The following is a 14,047-nucleotide window of genomic DNA, read 5'->3' as shown; positions in this document are numbered from 1 at the left end:
ATAATAATAAAGAGTATACTTGTATTGCTGACTTATCTATAAGACTAAACGATACTTTGTGTATGACTGAAGAAAAATTAGATTCCGTATTAGCAAATATTTGTTATAATTTCGATGAAGATGTTTTTATGAAATTGAAAAAGGCATACGATCTGTTAGGTAAAACTCAAGCGGCGATGGAACAGTTACATATGCATTATTCGTCCGCTGTTAATGAATCTGCGATAGACGCTTTAAAACCATATATAAATGATGTTGATTTGAAATTTCAAGATATGTGTTCGGAAGTGAATATTAACAAAGCATCTGTCTGTTTGTTAAATTTGTGTGAGAAATTGTTTATGGTTATGAGAAGTTATTATTTGCTAGTCGATTGGCATAACAAATATGATGATGTTAAGTCAAATAACGTTTTTGATATTGAAAAGAATGTAAGCAGAGAATATATAAGACAGAAGTTAAAAGCGGGATTGATAAGAATATGGCATGATGTGCAGACTAAGGTGTCAACTTTTCTGAAGTGTTCAGATTTAAAAGATTATCCATTCGAGAAGTTTATACAAATGTTAGGTGTGTTAAGGAAATTGACACAAGTAGCTGAAATATTTTGCGGTGATAAATCAGATTTGTTGCAAGATTTTATAAAAACGCAGAGCGTATCTTATATTAAAAATTATCACAGAGGTAGGATGGAAGAATTGAAATTATTTTTAGAGAACGAGGGATGGGAGCAATGTCCGGTTAAATCTACATTCAATTTATTGAATCTACAAGAATTTAAACAGTTCAAAAAGTATTTGAATCCAAAAATTGAACAGTCTCTAAATAAAACTGGTACACAATCTGATACAACCTTTTCAGTACATTCACAAGACGATAGTGTGTATATCGCAAGATATTTCAAATATAAAACAACACACACACCTTTCGAAATGTTTCATGATGAAAATATCACAAATGATGATATATTCGGTATAGAAACTGAATTAGTACCGAGTGATGATTCTGATGACGAACCTGATGAATTAAAAGGAGATTACGTCGATGATGATAGGATACATTGCGATAAAATATCGAACAGCGTGATAGTAACGAATACGACATTATCTGTGTTAAGGAATTGCGGCCAGTATCTACAAATAAGTAGATATTTACCACAAATATCGTTAGAAGTGATAATGTTGATGAACCAATTGTTTGATTATTATTTTTACGCTGTTCATTTATTTTTCACTTCAGATTTAGAGGTGGCTTCCTCTACTTTGTATAGTACAAAATTAACATCTACCCTCAAACGAATATCTAATAATATTAATTCAGAAGATTTTGTGCTATCACCGGTGTTGCCACAACATTTAGATATGAATTCCGAAGCAACATTACACGGGCTGTGTGAGAGGATAGTTGCTGTAGAAAGTGTTATATTTTTGGCTAAACAATTTGAATCTCTGCAACCTTATTTAGATACCATCGTAGCTCAACATCAAAGAATGATTTTAGAACATTTTAAAAATAATACTCTAGCGGTTGCTACTGATTTACGTATGCCTGTGTATATGTGTTCCGCAGCTAAGGCAGTTGACGCAAAAACTGCGTTAATCGCAATGTCTCAAGTAAAATGGGACGTGAAAAACGTCGCAGTAGAACATAGCCCATACGTTGATATGATTATTAGGAAAATACAAATTTTTGCCCTTCGTTTAGAAAATATATCAAGTAAAGTATCATTGAATCGTGAAGTGTTGAATTCTATATGGTTTATGGTATCTAAATTTGTAGTACATTTGTTAGTTGAAGGTTTTTCTAATGCGACAAAATGCACTAATGGAGGTCGAGGTCTTATGCAATTGGATTATAGGCAGTTGTTTGTAAAATTGGAGAAAATATCTGGATTGAAGCCAATACCTTACCAGGAATATGTAGATAGATATGTTAAAGCGTATTATTTACCGAGGAAAGGTCTAGAAGAGTTTGTACAGGAGAGAACCGAGTATTCGAATAAACATTTGTTAGCGCTAGTTACTTGCGCTTGTGAAAACAAACGTGATAGGCAAGCTTTGACATCTCTTATAGAAGGAAGAGAATCTTAGTATTTAGATATTTTAAAATCACCGCAAAAGCGTTCAACCGCCATTTTAATCATGAATAATTCTGGTTGACAACGCAAATGTCATCGCGAAACGTCAACTTGTCGATGCTCACCTCTACATCTTCATATCGCTTACTAAATGCTTAATTTTACTCTAAAATAGATGCAATATAAAGTAAATATTTCTCAGATTGTGTTTAGTGATTCTAATGCATTTTAGAAACTTCCGGAATGATTAAATTCACTTAGCATAGAACTGTTTATCAAAAATTCCCGCCCTTTTATCTGTCAAGTGTCAAACTTTTTTGTAGATCATAGACAAGTTTTGTTGCCGTTGATGATAAGAAGAAGAATAAAAAACTTAATTTGATGCACTAATAAACTTTATTAGATATGGTAAATATACATTGAAAAGCTCATTTACACGAATATTAAAAATTAGCCGCTGCCCCCGATATTGTTTTAAAATTAAAAATGGTAATAAATATAGCCTATTTTACAGATAAGTTACCTTTTTAACGGTGAAAGAATTTTTAAAATCAGCTCAGTAGTTTTTGAGTTAATACAAATCTTTCCTCTTTATAATATTGGTATTTATTAAGAAAATTGTGTTGTTATTGTCTTAATATTCTTCGCAACTTGTGATTATTTTCTCTATTATTAAAAAGGATTATGTGATTGTAATGGCACAAAATATTATTGGTTGATGATCTAAAAATAATGCGAGATTATGCTATTGCTTTGTATAGAATAGTGAAAATGTTGTAATCTCAAATTGTAAAGACACTAGTTTAAGTATATTTTATTGACAAATATTTGTATATAATGTTTAAAAATATATCTGAATGTCTACGATTGTTTTATTTTTAATACTCCTTTCCTTTATTCCAATTCTTACCATAAACTACAGATAATCTGCAAATCACATTAAAACTATATACTAAAGTATTCAGATACTAGCAGTTGCTAAGACATCACCCTCATGAAAAAAATAGCCTATGATACTCACAGATACATTACCTTTTTAACGGTGAATGAATTTTTAATATCGACCCAGTAATTTTTGAGTTATTTCAATACATACAAAAATACAATTCTTTCCTCTTTATAATATTAGTATAGATAACATTTTTTCTAGATAACTATATAACGTTAGTAACCTTTGTTTTACTATATCACTACTCTTTATCTTACAATTTTTATAAAATAACTAAAACCGTGAAATAAATGCCGCCATAAAATACGTTTCTACATTTCATTGATCAAAACGAGGTATATTTTTAATTTTAAATTGTTATTTTAATCCTTAATATTAATAAAATAATCCTTTTACATCTAATGTAGGTAAATAATCGATGTAATTAACGAAATCTTGGTATTCACAACAGAAACTGTGTGTCCCGTCGTTCGGACGCCATTTTAACCATGAATAGTTCCGGTCGTCAACGCAAATGTCATCGCAAAACGTCAACTTGTCAATTATAGTGATGTTGTAGTACGATGAATTTATCGATATAAATGCGACCGCTGTTTTCTTTTTAGGATCGTATATCAACTGTAAATTTTTTTTAATAAAAATTAGTAATAGTGGAAACCTGAGTTCATTAGTGTATTAATTTACTGGCAGCTATTTTTTTTAAATCTAGCTAGTTACTTCGAGATATTGTAGCATTCTAGTTCAGTAGTTTTTTAGTTTCTTTGTTACAAATATATTGTAAGTCAATTTTTCCACTTTATATTACGAATTATCCGTTGCTCGGCACTCGCCCACGTTAAATTGAAATTAAAAAAAATGTAAAATATAGCCTATTTTACTCTGGATAAGAACTTACCTTATAAAAATACATCGGCACAGGTATTATTCTGTTATTGTTATTATCAATATGAAGAAACAACTCTTGCAGACGACCATGCTGGTCAGCTAGCGTAGCAACACCGTGAGTCCCCGTGTACACTTGTATTCCAGAACCGTACGACGATATACGTCTTCGAAGTGCCTGGAAAGACAAAGACCAAAATAATAATCGTTATTTCGAGTTTATTTGTCAAGAAGTTACATTTATAATTTGTTTATTTACGCTTTATGCACAAATACTACTACAGTATACCAAGGGCCTGGCTGATAGAGGCTTAGATAGCTTATAAATGACGTCACTGTCGGATAAAGTATTAAAACCTGATATTTCCAACACATATTATCAGACAATTTACAATTTGGTGGGACAGGCCTAAACTATTAACTTTAAGATTTACGCTAGAGCAGTCATATTGTTATAAGCAATCTCTTATAGGCAACCCACTGGGACTGGAGAGGCTTAATTACACTATTATTATGTTCTTACATCTTCTAAAGCAGCCCAGTCTCCCGCGTTTCCTCTCATCCACTGCGGCGCCGCATTGATGTAATGGAAAGACGCCTTCTGAGTCGCACGCATCACGAAGTCCGCTCTCGCCGCTAAATGACCGCGGTTTAGGAACTGTAATAGTTTTGACAGGCTAGATTCAAAAACGATGACATAATAATCTTGAATTATTTAGAACTTGTTTAATTATTTTTGGGAAAGCATAAAAAGGAGTTATTTTGCGGGAAATGTCAAACGGCAGTTGCAAATGATGACAATTGCAGTCACATTTTGTATGATTCGATAACGATACGATTTAATGCAACAAAATAAAATCCACCTACACGTGTTAACCCTGACTGCGTTCCCTGTAATCGTAACTTAAGCATGAAATAAATTGATTAGTTTATTAAAACACACAACGTACCTGAGTCCTCGTTATGTATTGCTGGTCCATACCATCTCCTAGAATTTGATTCAATCGATACTTCTGGTTGTGCACCGCATAAACTTTTGACATTTGCACTTTGTCGAACACACCGCCCTCTATAGCAACATTTTTCAATATACCGTTACTGTAAATATAGTAGTCGAAATAAATAAATAGATGCTTACCAAGAAAGTTAGGTCTGCTCGACGAATTTTGCATAAAATTACTGCACGGTCTAAGCTCGTGGTGTACGTACAGTGTCGACAGCAGTTGACGGGAGAAGCACGCTGTGTACAATGTATGGAAGACATCGCGGATCTTATAACCTACCCTGCAATACAGTAATATTTATTGAGAGAAGAGAAAAATGTTTTCGAGATTAATTTTCTCTTCTTTAAGGTTGCTTTTTACAAGTGCTTTTCAACAGACCCACCTGGTGTTAAAATGTGGCAGAAAAATATGCCCTGGCTAGTAAATACCTATTCGCCATCTCGCAACCATTTACCTCGCCATCAGATGGTCTAGCTTTATTCTAGGGGGGCTACCATTAATATGGTATTATCCAAAGAATTTGCTACCCTCCTCCTCGCGACACTTATGTGTAAAACACTTTTATATAGTTAATTATCAATCTTCCTCTTTAGTATTAATAAGTATAATTACCGATAAAGTTTATGTCGACCAGCGCATGTAATAGACGTCTCCTCGGCCGAGAACCACGGCAGTGAAGTACATTTTATATCTTTGAATTGTCCAATCCATCGACCTGACCGGAACACATTGTCGTGAAGACAATGCACTTCCTGGAAACATTTTCTATACAGTGAACGAATTACATTTACATCCCACTTAGAATATTGTACACTATTATAAGTATGTGACAGGATGTAATTGCAATGTTTTTTTTTAAATTGATGAAAATAACCGTTTTTTTCTTCCATCGATATTATTATGGTTTAACTAAACAAAATTATGCACATCACTAGTTCCATATTTTTATGTAATGAACAGACTCTTTAAAGATGCTTTAATAATGACACATTGTCTATCTTAATGATTAATAATGAGTAAAATAGAACACTGACTAGTTAATGAATTATTTTAAAAAAATTATCTCGACTTCATCCGCACGTATTTTTATATTAAATGAACAGCCAATTTTATTTATCTTTCATTTTAATATTATTCAATATACATAACATACTATAGCGTCCAAATTAGTCGTTTGATTGCCTAAAACAACAAACTTCTTGTTGCCAGGACATCCAACGAGCAATGTATCCGAACGGGATAGTAAAATGCCGCCCGACGGAGTATTGGGAGTCAAATATGTTCCATTATTAATATACACAGGCGCTGGTTCACCAAAATCTGTGTTTAAAGTAAGTGTGCAGTCTGAAAAAATAAGATTAATGTACTAAACCAACAAATATTACCTTACATTGCCAAAAAATGTGAAGGAGCAGAGCCACCTATTGGGTAAATATTAAATCAAAAGATCCCGCTCAAAACAAATTATATACAGAGAAATTCGACTGTAAATGTTAAAATGTATTTTACTCTCACCTTTTACTATAAATAAAATATTTAATTAAGTCATTATTAATTATAACAATTATAAATCCCTATGCTAATAAAACAAATAACTTTATGAAAATAAAAAAGACAAAAGAATCTTACTCTTACTGCCACGGCCATTGACGTAATTTATGGTTATCAAATAAATTAACCAAAAGCAAAATGCACCGCACGACTTCATCTTATGCTGTAATTGTTGACAAAAACGATCTCATTTACGACGTTAAATTAAAATGACGTGCACTTGTTTACGAACACTATCGCTGTCTCTGTTTCTTTTTGTAAGAACAAGAGAGATAGCAACACATGTGCTACGGCAGTGGAGATTCACCGTTAACTGTTTCCTTGTGAGCATATTTGCTATTGTCCGAGTACTGTCTTGTAGATGAGTCATATGAATTTGTTAATAAAAGTTGTTATGAGAATGTCTTAGTTTTATAGCCATAAATAAAACGTATAAAGTTACACAGACTACTTACTTTTTTTTAATTACATTCGTGCGGAGTCGCTGGCAAAAGCTAGTGTTAAACAACTTTTTTTTTCGTATTAAATAGCAATGGGAACTATGGTTTTCGTAAGTCCACTGACTCGCCGAATCACCTCAATAACTATTTATGTTACCGGTTATCTCCAAAAGACAAAAAAAAAAAACTAAAACTAAAAATTAACTTCACATAAAACACTTTTGTTGGTAGATTTACCTACTTATCACAATAAGTAAACAAAAGTTTGGTATGAGTAAAAATGTAAACACTGGGAAGTTCACTAATTTTCCCTCTTGTTATCTCAATAAAATGTTACACAGATGTTAGTCTGGAAGAACACATAAGCTACTTACTTTAGTTTTTTTTTATTAAACAAGGACAAAGTCGCGGGCGAGAGCTAGTATTATCTTTTATTTTTGTTGCTTTATTATCTGCAATCAGTCTTTAAAACTTTTAGCAAATGTGAGGAACGATTAAGTTTTCAGAACATTTTCTTCATCAAGAAACTTTTTTTTCTTAGCTAGTATAATCTAAAATTAATAAGTTTTGGAACATTTTCGCAAAACGCCATGGAATCGATATTATTATCGCTACTGGCGAACAGCCAATAGCCAACGAATTGCTTGCACAATTCGCTGTAAGGGTCAAGGTGTTTGTTGGTGACGATTTCTTTACAGGATCAAAGAATGTCCTGTATGAAATCATCCTCACCCCTAGGAAACCCCTAATTGAAGGGTTTCGATTACAAATTTTATGGAGGGGACGGCGCGTACGCAGTCCCCACTACCAAAAATTACGCGTCCGAGTTATCCGCATTAGGGATAATCGCAGGGGTCAACCCAACCGCAGTGCAATGGAGGGGCCTCGCCCTGGGGGAACCGCCTTCGTGATCACGGTAACCCCTACGCCAGGTAAGTATGATTTCACAATCGCGGCCCGCGATGGTCATTCCCAGCGAATGATCCTCTATATCACGTTTTGGGTTTTGAGCGTCGAAAAAACAGGGACATCTAGCGGTGCAACTACTTCAACAAGTTGTGTTTTGTGATTTCAGTTGTTGTTAATAGATGGCGCTGTTTCCAAATTTTTTTTGGAAAACTACAGGGAAATAAAATATTAAAATTTTTATGCTTGAAAGGAACTCTTAAAATAAAGTAATTTAAAACTATTTTCACATCCAATATTAATTAAATTAAAAAACAAATTCACATGAGAATCATTTTATTTAACTGGTAATAAATCACCCCAATTACTGGATCTCGCACATCTGTACGTTGTTGTATCAAATTTGCCTTTAGAAAAGATTATTTCCTTTAACTCTCCTTGCGCTGTACATAACCTACAAACTGTATGTCTAGAACGGACTATCGGAGCTCGTACAATCCTAGGCCATTGTGAATCATCTGTCGGACGTACACCTTTCCTTAAAATTACATACGTAAACAAATCTGCTTGAATTTCTACTTTTGAAGGGAATTTTAATGTTTCATACTTCATTAGAAAGTTACACGGAGTTTCGTGCTCTAGATATCTAGGGCACACGCTATCGTTAGGACAGGGTGCAAATGCATAACCTTTTTCAACATTTGTACCATTCAAAACAAACTCTCTAGCTTCATTAACAATTTTAAAGCCAGCATTAGTCCCTTGTTCAACTATTATAAGAAAATCTTCAGTTTTATTCCATAATTTCTGTACAGTTTCCAATCTCGTCTTCATGTTTGGCATTTCGAATAAAGAAAATGCTGATAACACTATGTTGTACTTCAAATCTGTAGATGCGGGTAAAAATTGTCTTTGAAAATAAGCTTTGAATGGTAAAGGTACATTATCTTTACCTTCGCAGAGTATTAAACGTGACAAATCATTCATGTGTAAGGATGTATCAACACAAAAGTATTCAAAAATATGTTTTTTCCAGTATGTGTTGACAGCCCAAGTGCCAGTTCCTACACCTGAACCGAAATCAAAGAAACTTCGTGGCTTATAATCCGGTATTTTTCTATTTATTTCGTCAAATATACGTACCAGGATAGCATATTCAGCTGCAGCTCTTGATATTAAATATTGCAAACATGTTGGTTTATCGTAAGAAATGTTAGCCCAACTGTATACATTTCTTTTTAAAACGTTAAATACTGATGTTTGTATTTTCTTTTCGCACATATCAATCTCTTCTTGAGATAATTCTGACCTATCTTTAGTCAATTGTGAGTAAAATTTGTGTGACACTGTTTTGTGAATATTTGCCGCTTTCTCATTGATTTCGCTCTCTTCGGGAGGTAGTTTTCTTGACCTGAGATAGTTGTATAGGTTCTCGCTTTCTTGGATAAGAGATTTAGCGCCCGTATCTTCTAATATGACTTTTATACCCTTTAGGATATCAGGTGGAATTGCAGCGATTTTTACTTTAGTACGTCCAGGATGATTGCGTGGTTTATATTCCTTTGATTCAAAGCTGTCTCGAAGTCTAGCATCTATCTCGACTTTTGTCGAAAAATTCGCGTATACCGAATAATAATATGGTAATTTTATTTTTCTTATCATTGTTTTGTTTGTTATAATTCTAACCTATAAAATATGCAATTTGACTTTGACATTGACGTTTTGAATTTTGAGGTTTTAAGGTGAAAGGGTTGCCATTTGCCCAACGTATCACCAATTTAAACATGGCAATAGTTTTTTTTAATCTTAGTTCATTTATTTGTTTGTATGGAGATTTAGAAGAAAAAACAAATGGTAAGAAATCTTTATTATGATAAAAACTTAGTTAATTCTAAAGAGTGTTAGCATGTAATAAAACAACTCTTAGTTTACATCTAAAATTTATAAATTAATTCATTTTATACACTAATTTCAACTATTATTTCTCATGTTTAGATTCTTGTGTTTTTCAATGCAGCTTCTGAAATCATTTACTTCTGTTTGACATTTTCTCCAGTCTTTTGTAGTAGCGATACACTCCTGTAAATAATCAACAAATCAAATATGTTACTGGAGAAGAAAAAAGATTCCTTTTTAATTTCATTGCGTCATCGCAGGAAAAAACTATTCTATACTATTATTGTAAAGCGAAAAGACTTATTTTTTGATATTGTATGTAGTGAAATAACTCAAAAACTACAGGACCGATTTCAAAAATTCCTCCATCATCAAAGCTAAAGATAAATGTTTATTACTATTTTTTTAATTTCACATGGCAAAGTTGCATGCAATCTGCAATAAGGTGGAAGACAGATGAGTAACTTTAAAGCAAAGGAAATTGCAGTCAATGCATCTGCATAATAAACTTCACTTTATAAATCCCCTACCCTAAAAATCAGTTCCCATCATCTATTCTTTTTAGAATAGGGCGAAGGGAAGAGGACTGAGGACTCGTATTTTGATCGTATTTTATAGATACTGCTAGTTGATTTTCCGAAAAAGAATGGTGTTATCCATAAAACAGTTTTTGCATTATCGTATAGTTATCAAAACAATTTTAACAGCAATAAAAAAGGACATAGAATGTAAACAAACTAACTTGCACTTTATAATGCAATTCTAAGCAGCCACTTTTCTTTAGCATAGCCTCCACGGGATCATCATCCCCTTCCGATGGTTTTTCTCGAGGTCTTACGGTCATGGTATATTCAGTTTACGTAAACATTAAAACATTAACAATTTCAGATACATACAACTTTTTAAGGTTAGTTTTTTCATCTGTCATCATCAATTGTCAACTGACTTTGACATTTACGTTTAAAAATTAAAACGTTTACTATGGTTTACTTAAAAATATTTTTTTTTTATAAAAATTCATATCTATACTAATGTTGTGAAGAGGAAAGATTTGTATTTTTATATGTATTAAAATAACTCAAAAACTACCGGGCTGATTTCAAATATTGTTTATCATTAAAAAGCTACGTTTTAAGTTACAATTTCATGGGGACAAAGTTGCGAGCACAAGTTACTTTTTTTGTAAAAATAAAATAAATACATCTATACCATAAGAAACATCATCATATCTTTTGCCTATACCGTTTTAGGGTTTAGTGTTAACCAGACAATCTGCCACCGTTTAGGGAAAAATGGAAGTAAGAAGGAAAAAAGTTACAATGGAATATAAAATTTATTTTTGGATATGTTTTAAATATTAAAAAGCATTATAAATATCTTATTTTACACCCGTGAATACTTTATGCACTCAACTTTAATTAAGAATTCATGATTATAATCGTACAAATGTCTTGAAAAAAGTTACGCAAAGCATTTAGTCACCATTGTATCATAATCGAATAAATACACAAATACAATTCGCAAACTAAAGCAATGTTTTACGATTAATACTTACAATGAATTACGAACATCATAAACAATGACATATAATTTCGATACGGTTCTTTACAAACTGGCGTTGATGATATTACCACAGCTATCACAAATGAATATTCATATTTTAAAGCCTCTTTTATTTTCACTTAACTATATTTTTTTTTCGCTTTCCCTTTCCGATTTCTTTTCTTTGTTTTTTTTGGCTCTTGTTTAATATCATATTTGCATGGATCTCCGTTCTCTGGATTAGTTATTTTAACAAGAAAATTTTCATTTTCTTCGTTTACGTTGCATTTTTCATCAAAATCTTGTATCGTTTTTTCCATAATCACTATTTGTCTTTTAAAATAACGCACTTGTTCTCGTAAACGTCGTACATTCAAGTCTTTCTGGTCGACACTTTCTTTTAATTCAGAAATACGATCACATAGTCTTTTAATGTTGTACGAAGTTATTTCTTTGTACAATTCTTGGTAATCTATTTGTGCTTCTGTAACGGGTTCGGGGGAATCTCTCTCTTCTAATGGCAACATTATCGATATCGGTTCTTGAGCTGATGCGAGTGACGAAGCTTTAAAATGTTTGTCCGATTCGAGTTCATTTATTAACGAATCGAATGTCTGCAAAAAATTTAGTTTTATTGAAATCACTGGCAAAACAAACTACTTTTGAAGGAGGGAAACGAGCAGCGGATCGCCTAATATTAATTGATTTTTCTTTACTAATAGTTTTAGTTTTCTACTTTTATTGATTACAGTAATCTTGGGCAATTTTTTCTATTAAAAATTCAAATTAAACATATCAAAACTTACAATAACAGGCAAATTAACTGTAGGTACCGCATCATCGAATAAACGTCTTCGAGGTTTAATCGCATAATAGCACTCTTCTGTGAAATGTCGCGAACAAATAACGCTGAAGTTGGATGGATACCAGTTATCGCGTTTTGTCGCATCAATCCATTGCTGTTTTATTTCTGGGTCCTTTGGGAATCTGTATGGACAACATTATATTAAAAATAAGTTAAAAAATTACTAACTACTACACAAGTGTGGTTGACTATGGCCTAGTCATAGTCACCCCTAAATTAGGATCGAGATCTCGGTGTGTACAAAAAGTGCAGGTGAAGATTAAAAATTAAATAGACACAATTCGAATAAGTTTTTAAACTTTGTATCAGTAAGCCGAGAAAGGACTGCGATTGCTAAAAACTACGCTACAAATTAAATAGTAACTATTCCGTGTATTTGCGCTGTTTTAAATGTTTTTATCAGCAGTTTTTGTTGTGAATTGGCGTCATGACGTTTATAAATATACCATACGCAGATCTTTAAATATGAATAATTCAAGAATAAATGATCCAAGTAATATTGCCTCTCGATTGTACTTTTATTCCTATGTTCTACATTGAATTTTGTAGTCTATGGTGAGATGAAGATAAGGACAGTAGTTAGGGATTTACACAAGTGTAAGCGAGATGCATTGATAACAAAAAAACATCGGTCGTAGTCTATGGACATCAAATCAAAAACCAGCATAAATTGAACCAAGATGAAACTGTATTAATTTATTTTTTCTTAAATACGACTTACCGATGAAAGGTTACTTGGTCGGTTTTTGAGCAGGAAAATCTACTGCTTTTCCCGCACCATAATACAGCACAAGACGACATCGTTAAATATTAAAAACAATAATATTTAAAGCATGTTTTCGTCGCAAACACGTTCGAACGAATCAATTTTCTGAGTACTACTGTTTCTGTTTTGGCGCCCTTCGGATCAATACAAACCAGTGCATACGTACTAAACAGTATTAGCGAATACGTTGGTCAGCCATTGTTATAGTTAACGTTATTACAAATAATTAATTAAGACTGCAGCCTATATTAAATTTAACTTTTAAAATTCATAAAAATTAAACTTCGAATAAGTGTATTTAAAATATGACTTTTTAGCAAATAAAATCAATAATACGATACGATGAAATTATGTACTTAAAGGTATTTATTTAAAGTTTGAATATAAAAACGATGTATAGATAATATTAGCTGTCTCCTAGATCAACGGCTGGCGACGCGATGTTTATTTTATATCTATTTTCCCAGTATTTCTCAAATAAATGCAGCTGTTTGGATGGTTGGAGAGATGTTTGTTAGTTTGTAATCTAAACTTCAAGAGTGGTATTCAAACTAGGGTTGTAACAGAACTCCGCTTCCGCAAGAAATGATAACTCCGCATCCGCTTCCGAGATCACATTTCTTATGCGGAGTTATAACGGAGGTTAACTTACGTCTTTATTGCGAGTGGGGCGATAAGGTAAGTCAAGTTTTTGATCTATTTTTAATATGATTAGGTATACCTAAGGGTCTTGTGAATAGTAATTTAAAAAATCAGCTTTCTTTACAGTTTGTCTAACAGCCAGTTTCAAATGAAGGATTATTCCAATAAAAATGTCTTACTTAATTGTAATAAATTTATTATTCATAAATTAAACATTTATTTTTCTTATAAAATAAATTAAATTATAACATTTATGCTAGAATCTTGCTCTTGTTGTGCAGAGCGATGTATGCGATGAGGACAGAGAGAGCAGTGGCGAGGACTTCCGAATTGACCCATGGACCGGAGTAACCTGGTGACAGATAATATATAACTGCAAACTTTTATATACAAAATATTACAAAGTGTATATTAACATTGTTAATATACACAACCAAGACATAACCAAGTGGCCAAGATTATCCATCAGCAACTTGCCCTTAAATATGCTCTTGTGGAGTCTGAGGTACCATATTACCAATATCAGC

At 32.5% G+C, this 14,047-nt stretch overlaps 5 protein-coding genes and 1 long non-coding RNA gene across 7 annotated transcripts in view; 2 read left to right on the top strand and 4 right to left on the bottom strand.

The window, feature by feature from the left end:
- The window catches only part of LOC106110649 (syndetin), a 5,727-nt gene extending 3,153 nt beyond the window's left edge, over positions 1 to 2,574 (top strand). The window contains exon 5 of the mRNA XM_013292538.1: positions 9 to 2,574. Within this exon, the coding sequence (XP_013147992.1) occupies positions 9 to 2,090 (2,082 nt within the window). The 3' untranslated portion in view covers positions 2,091 to 2,574. The remainder of the gene's footprint in view (positions 1 to 8) is intronic.
- A 577-nt stretch (positions 2,575 to 3,151) lies between these two features.
- On the bottom strand, positions 3,152 to 6,758 carry LOC106110660. Of its 2 annotated transcripts, XM_013292553.1 has the most exons (8): positions 6,542 to 6,758; positions 6,066 to 6,256; positions 5,525 to 5,664; positions 5,047 to 5,192; positions 4,859 to 4,977; positions 4,432 to 4,566; positions 3,922 to 4,086; positions 3,152 to 3,644 (listed from the first exon to the last, which is right to left on the bottom strand). In XM_013292553.1, the coding sequence occupies exons 1-8, from the start codon at positions 6,618 to 6,620 to the stop codon at positions 3,402 to 3,404; spliced, it is 1,218 nt and encodes a 405-aa protein (XP_013148007.1). In that variant the 5' UTR covers positions 6,621 to 6,758; the 3' UTR covers positions 3,152 to 3,401. The 2 variants fall into 2 exon arrangements, with proteins under 2 accessions (XP_013148007.1, XP_013148008.1); XM_013292554.1 differs by lacking the exon at positions 6,066 to 6,256 and having other exon boundaries at positions 6,542 to 6,630.
- Positions 6,759 to 8,128: 1,370 nt separating this feature from the next.
- Positions 8,129 to 9,522, bottom strand: LOC106110652 (methyltransferase-like protein 17, mitochondrial). The gene has a single exon (XM_013292541.1). It carries the CDS (start codon positions 9,469 to 9,471, stop codon positions 8,146 to 8,148), a length of 1,326 nt encoding a protein of 441 aa, XP_013147995.1. The 5' UTR covers positions 9,472 to 9,522; the 3' UTR covers positions 8,129 to 8,145.
- A 1,480-nt stretch (positions 9,523 to 11,002) lies between these two features.
- LOC106110659 (THAP domain-containing protein 1-like) lies at positions 11,003 to 13,148 on the bottom strand. Its single transcript, XM_013292552.1, has 3 exons — positions 12,834 to 13,148; positions 12,054 to 12,234; positions 11,003 to 11,861 (listed from the first exon to the last, which is right to left on the bottom strand). The coding sequence occupies exons 1-3, from the start codon at positions 12,911 to 12,913 to the stop codon at positions 11,388 to 11,390; spliced, it is 735 nt and encodes a 244-aa protein (XP_013148006.1). The 5' UTR covers positions 12,914 to 13,148; the 3' UTR covers positions 11,003 to 11,387.
- Positions 13,149 to 13,699: 551 nt separating this feature from the next.
- Positions 13,700 to 14,047, bottom strand: part of LOC106110654 (translocon-associated protein subunit delta) — a 2,392-nt gene continuing 2,044 nt past the window's right edge. Inside the window, exon 3 of the mRNA XM_013292542.1 lies at positions 13,700 to 13,872. Coding sequence (XP_013147996.1) covers positions 13,772 to 13,872 — 101 coding nt within the window. The 3' untranslated portion in view covers positions 13,700 to 13,771. The remainder of the gene's footprint in view (positions 13,873 to 14,047) is intronic.
- The window catches only part of LOC106110655, a 1,187-nt gene continuing 995 nt past the window's right edge, over positions 13,856 to 14,047 (top strand). Inside the window, exon 1 of the long non-coding RNA XR_001226117.1 lies at positions 13,856 to 13,939. This is a non-coding gene — a long non-coding RNA (uncharacterized LOC106110655). The remainder of the gene's footprint in view (positions 13,940 to 14,047) is intronic.

This window comes from Papilio polytes, unplaced genomic scaffold, assembly GCF_000836215.1.
Source record: "Papilio polytes unplaced genomic scaffold, Ppol_1.0 DF824208.1, whole genome shotgun sequence".
Lineage (NCBI taxonomy): Eukaryota > Metazoa > Arthropoda > Insecta > Lepidoptera > Papilionidae > Papilio > Papilio polytes.
The sequence above is the reverse complement of the archived record's forward strand: the minus strand, read 5'-3'. Positions and strand labels throughout refer to the sequence as shown.

Bases quoted from the DNA above. Each gene is read 5' to 3' on its own strand.
- LOC106110660 (XM_013292553.1), bottom strand. From the start codon at position 6,620: ATGAAGTCGTGCGGTGCATTTTGCTTTTGGTTAATTTATTTGATAACC. The intron at 6,257-6,541 runs GTAAGATTCTTT...TTATTTTTTCAG, and splicing joins CAATGGCCGTGGCAGTAAGA to ACTGCACACTTACTTTAAAC. The intron at 5,193-5,524 runs GTAATTATACTT...ACTGTATTGCAG, and splicing joins GGTCGACATAAACTTTATCG to GGTAGGTTATAAGATCCGCG.
- LOC106110652 (XM_013292541.1), bottom strand. From the start codon at position 9,471: ATGATAAGAAAAATAAAATTACCATATTATTATTCGGTATACGCGAAT.
- LOC106110659 (XM_013292552.1), bottom strand. From the start codon at position 12,913: ATGTCGTCTTGTGCTGTATTATGGTGCGGGAAAAGCAGTAGATTTTCC. The intron at 12,235-12,833 runs GTAAGTCGTATT...TTGTCCATACAG, and splicing joins GACCAAGTAACCTTTCATCG to ATTCCCAAAGGACCCAGAAA. The intron at 11,862-12,053 runs GTAAGTTTTGAT...AATTTTTTGCAG, and splicing joins CAGTTAATTTGCCTGTTATT to ACATTCGATTCGTTAATAAA.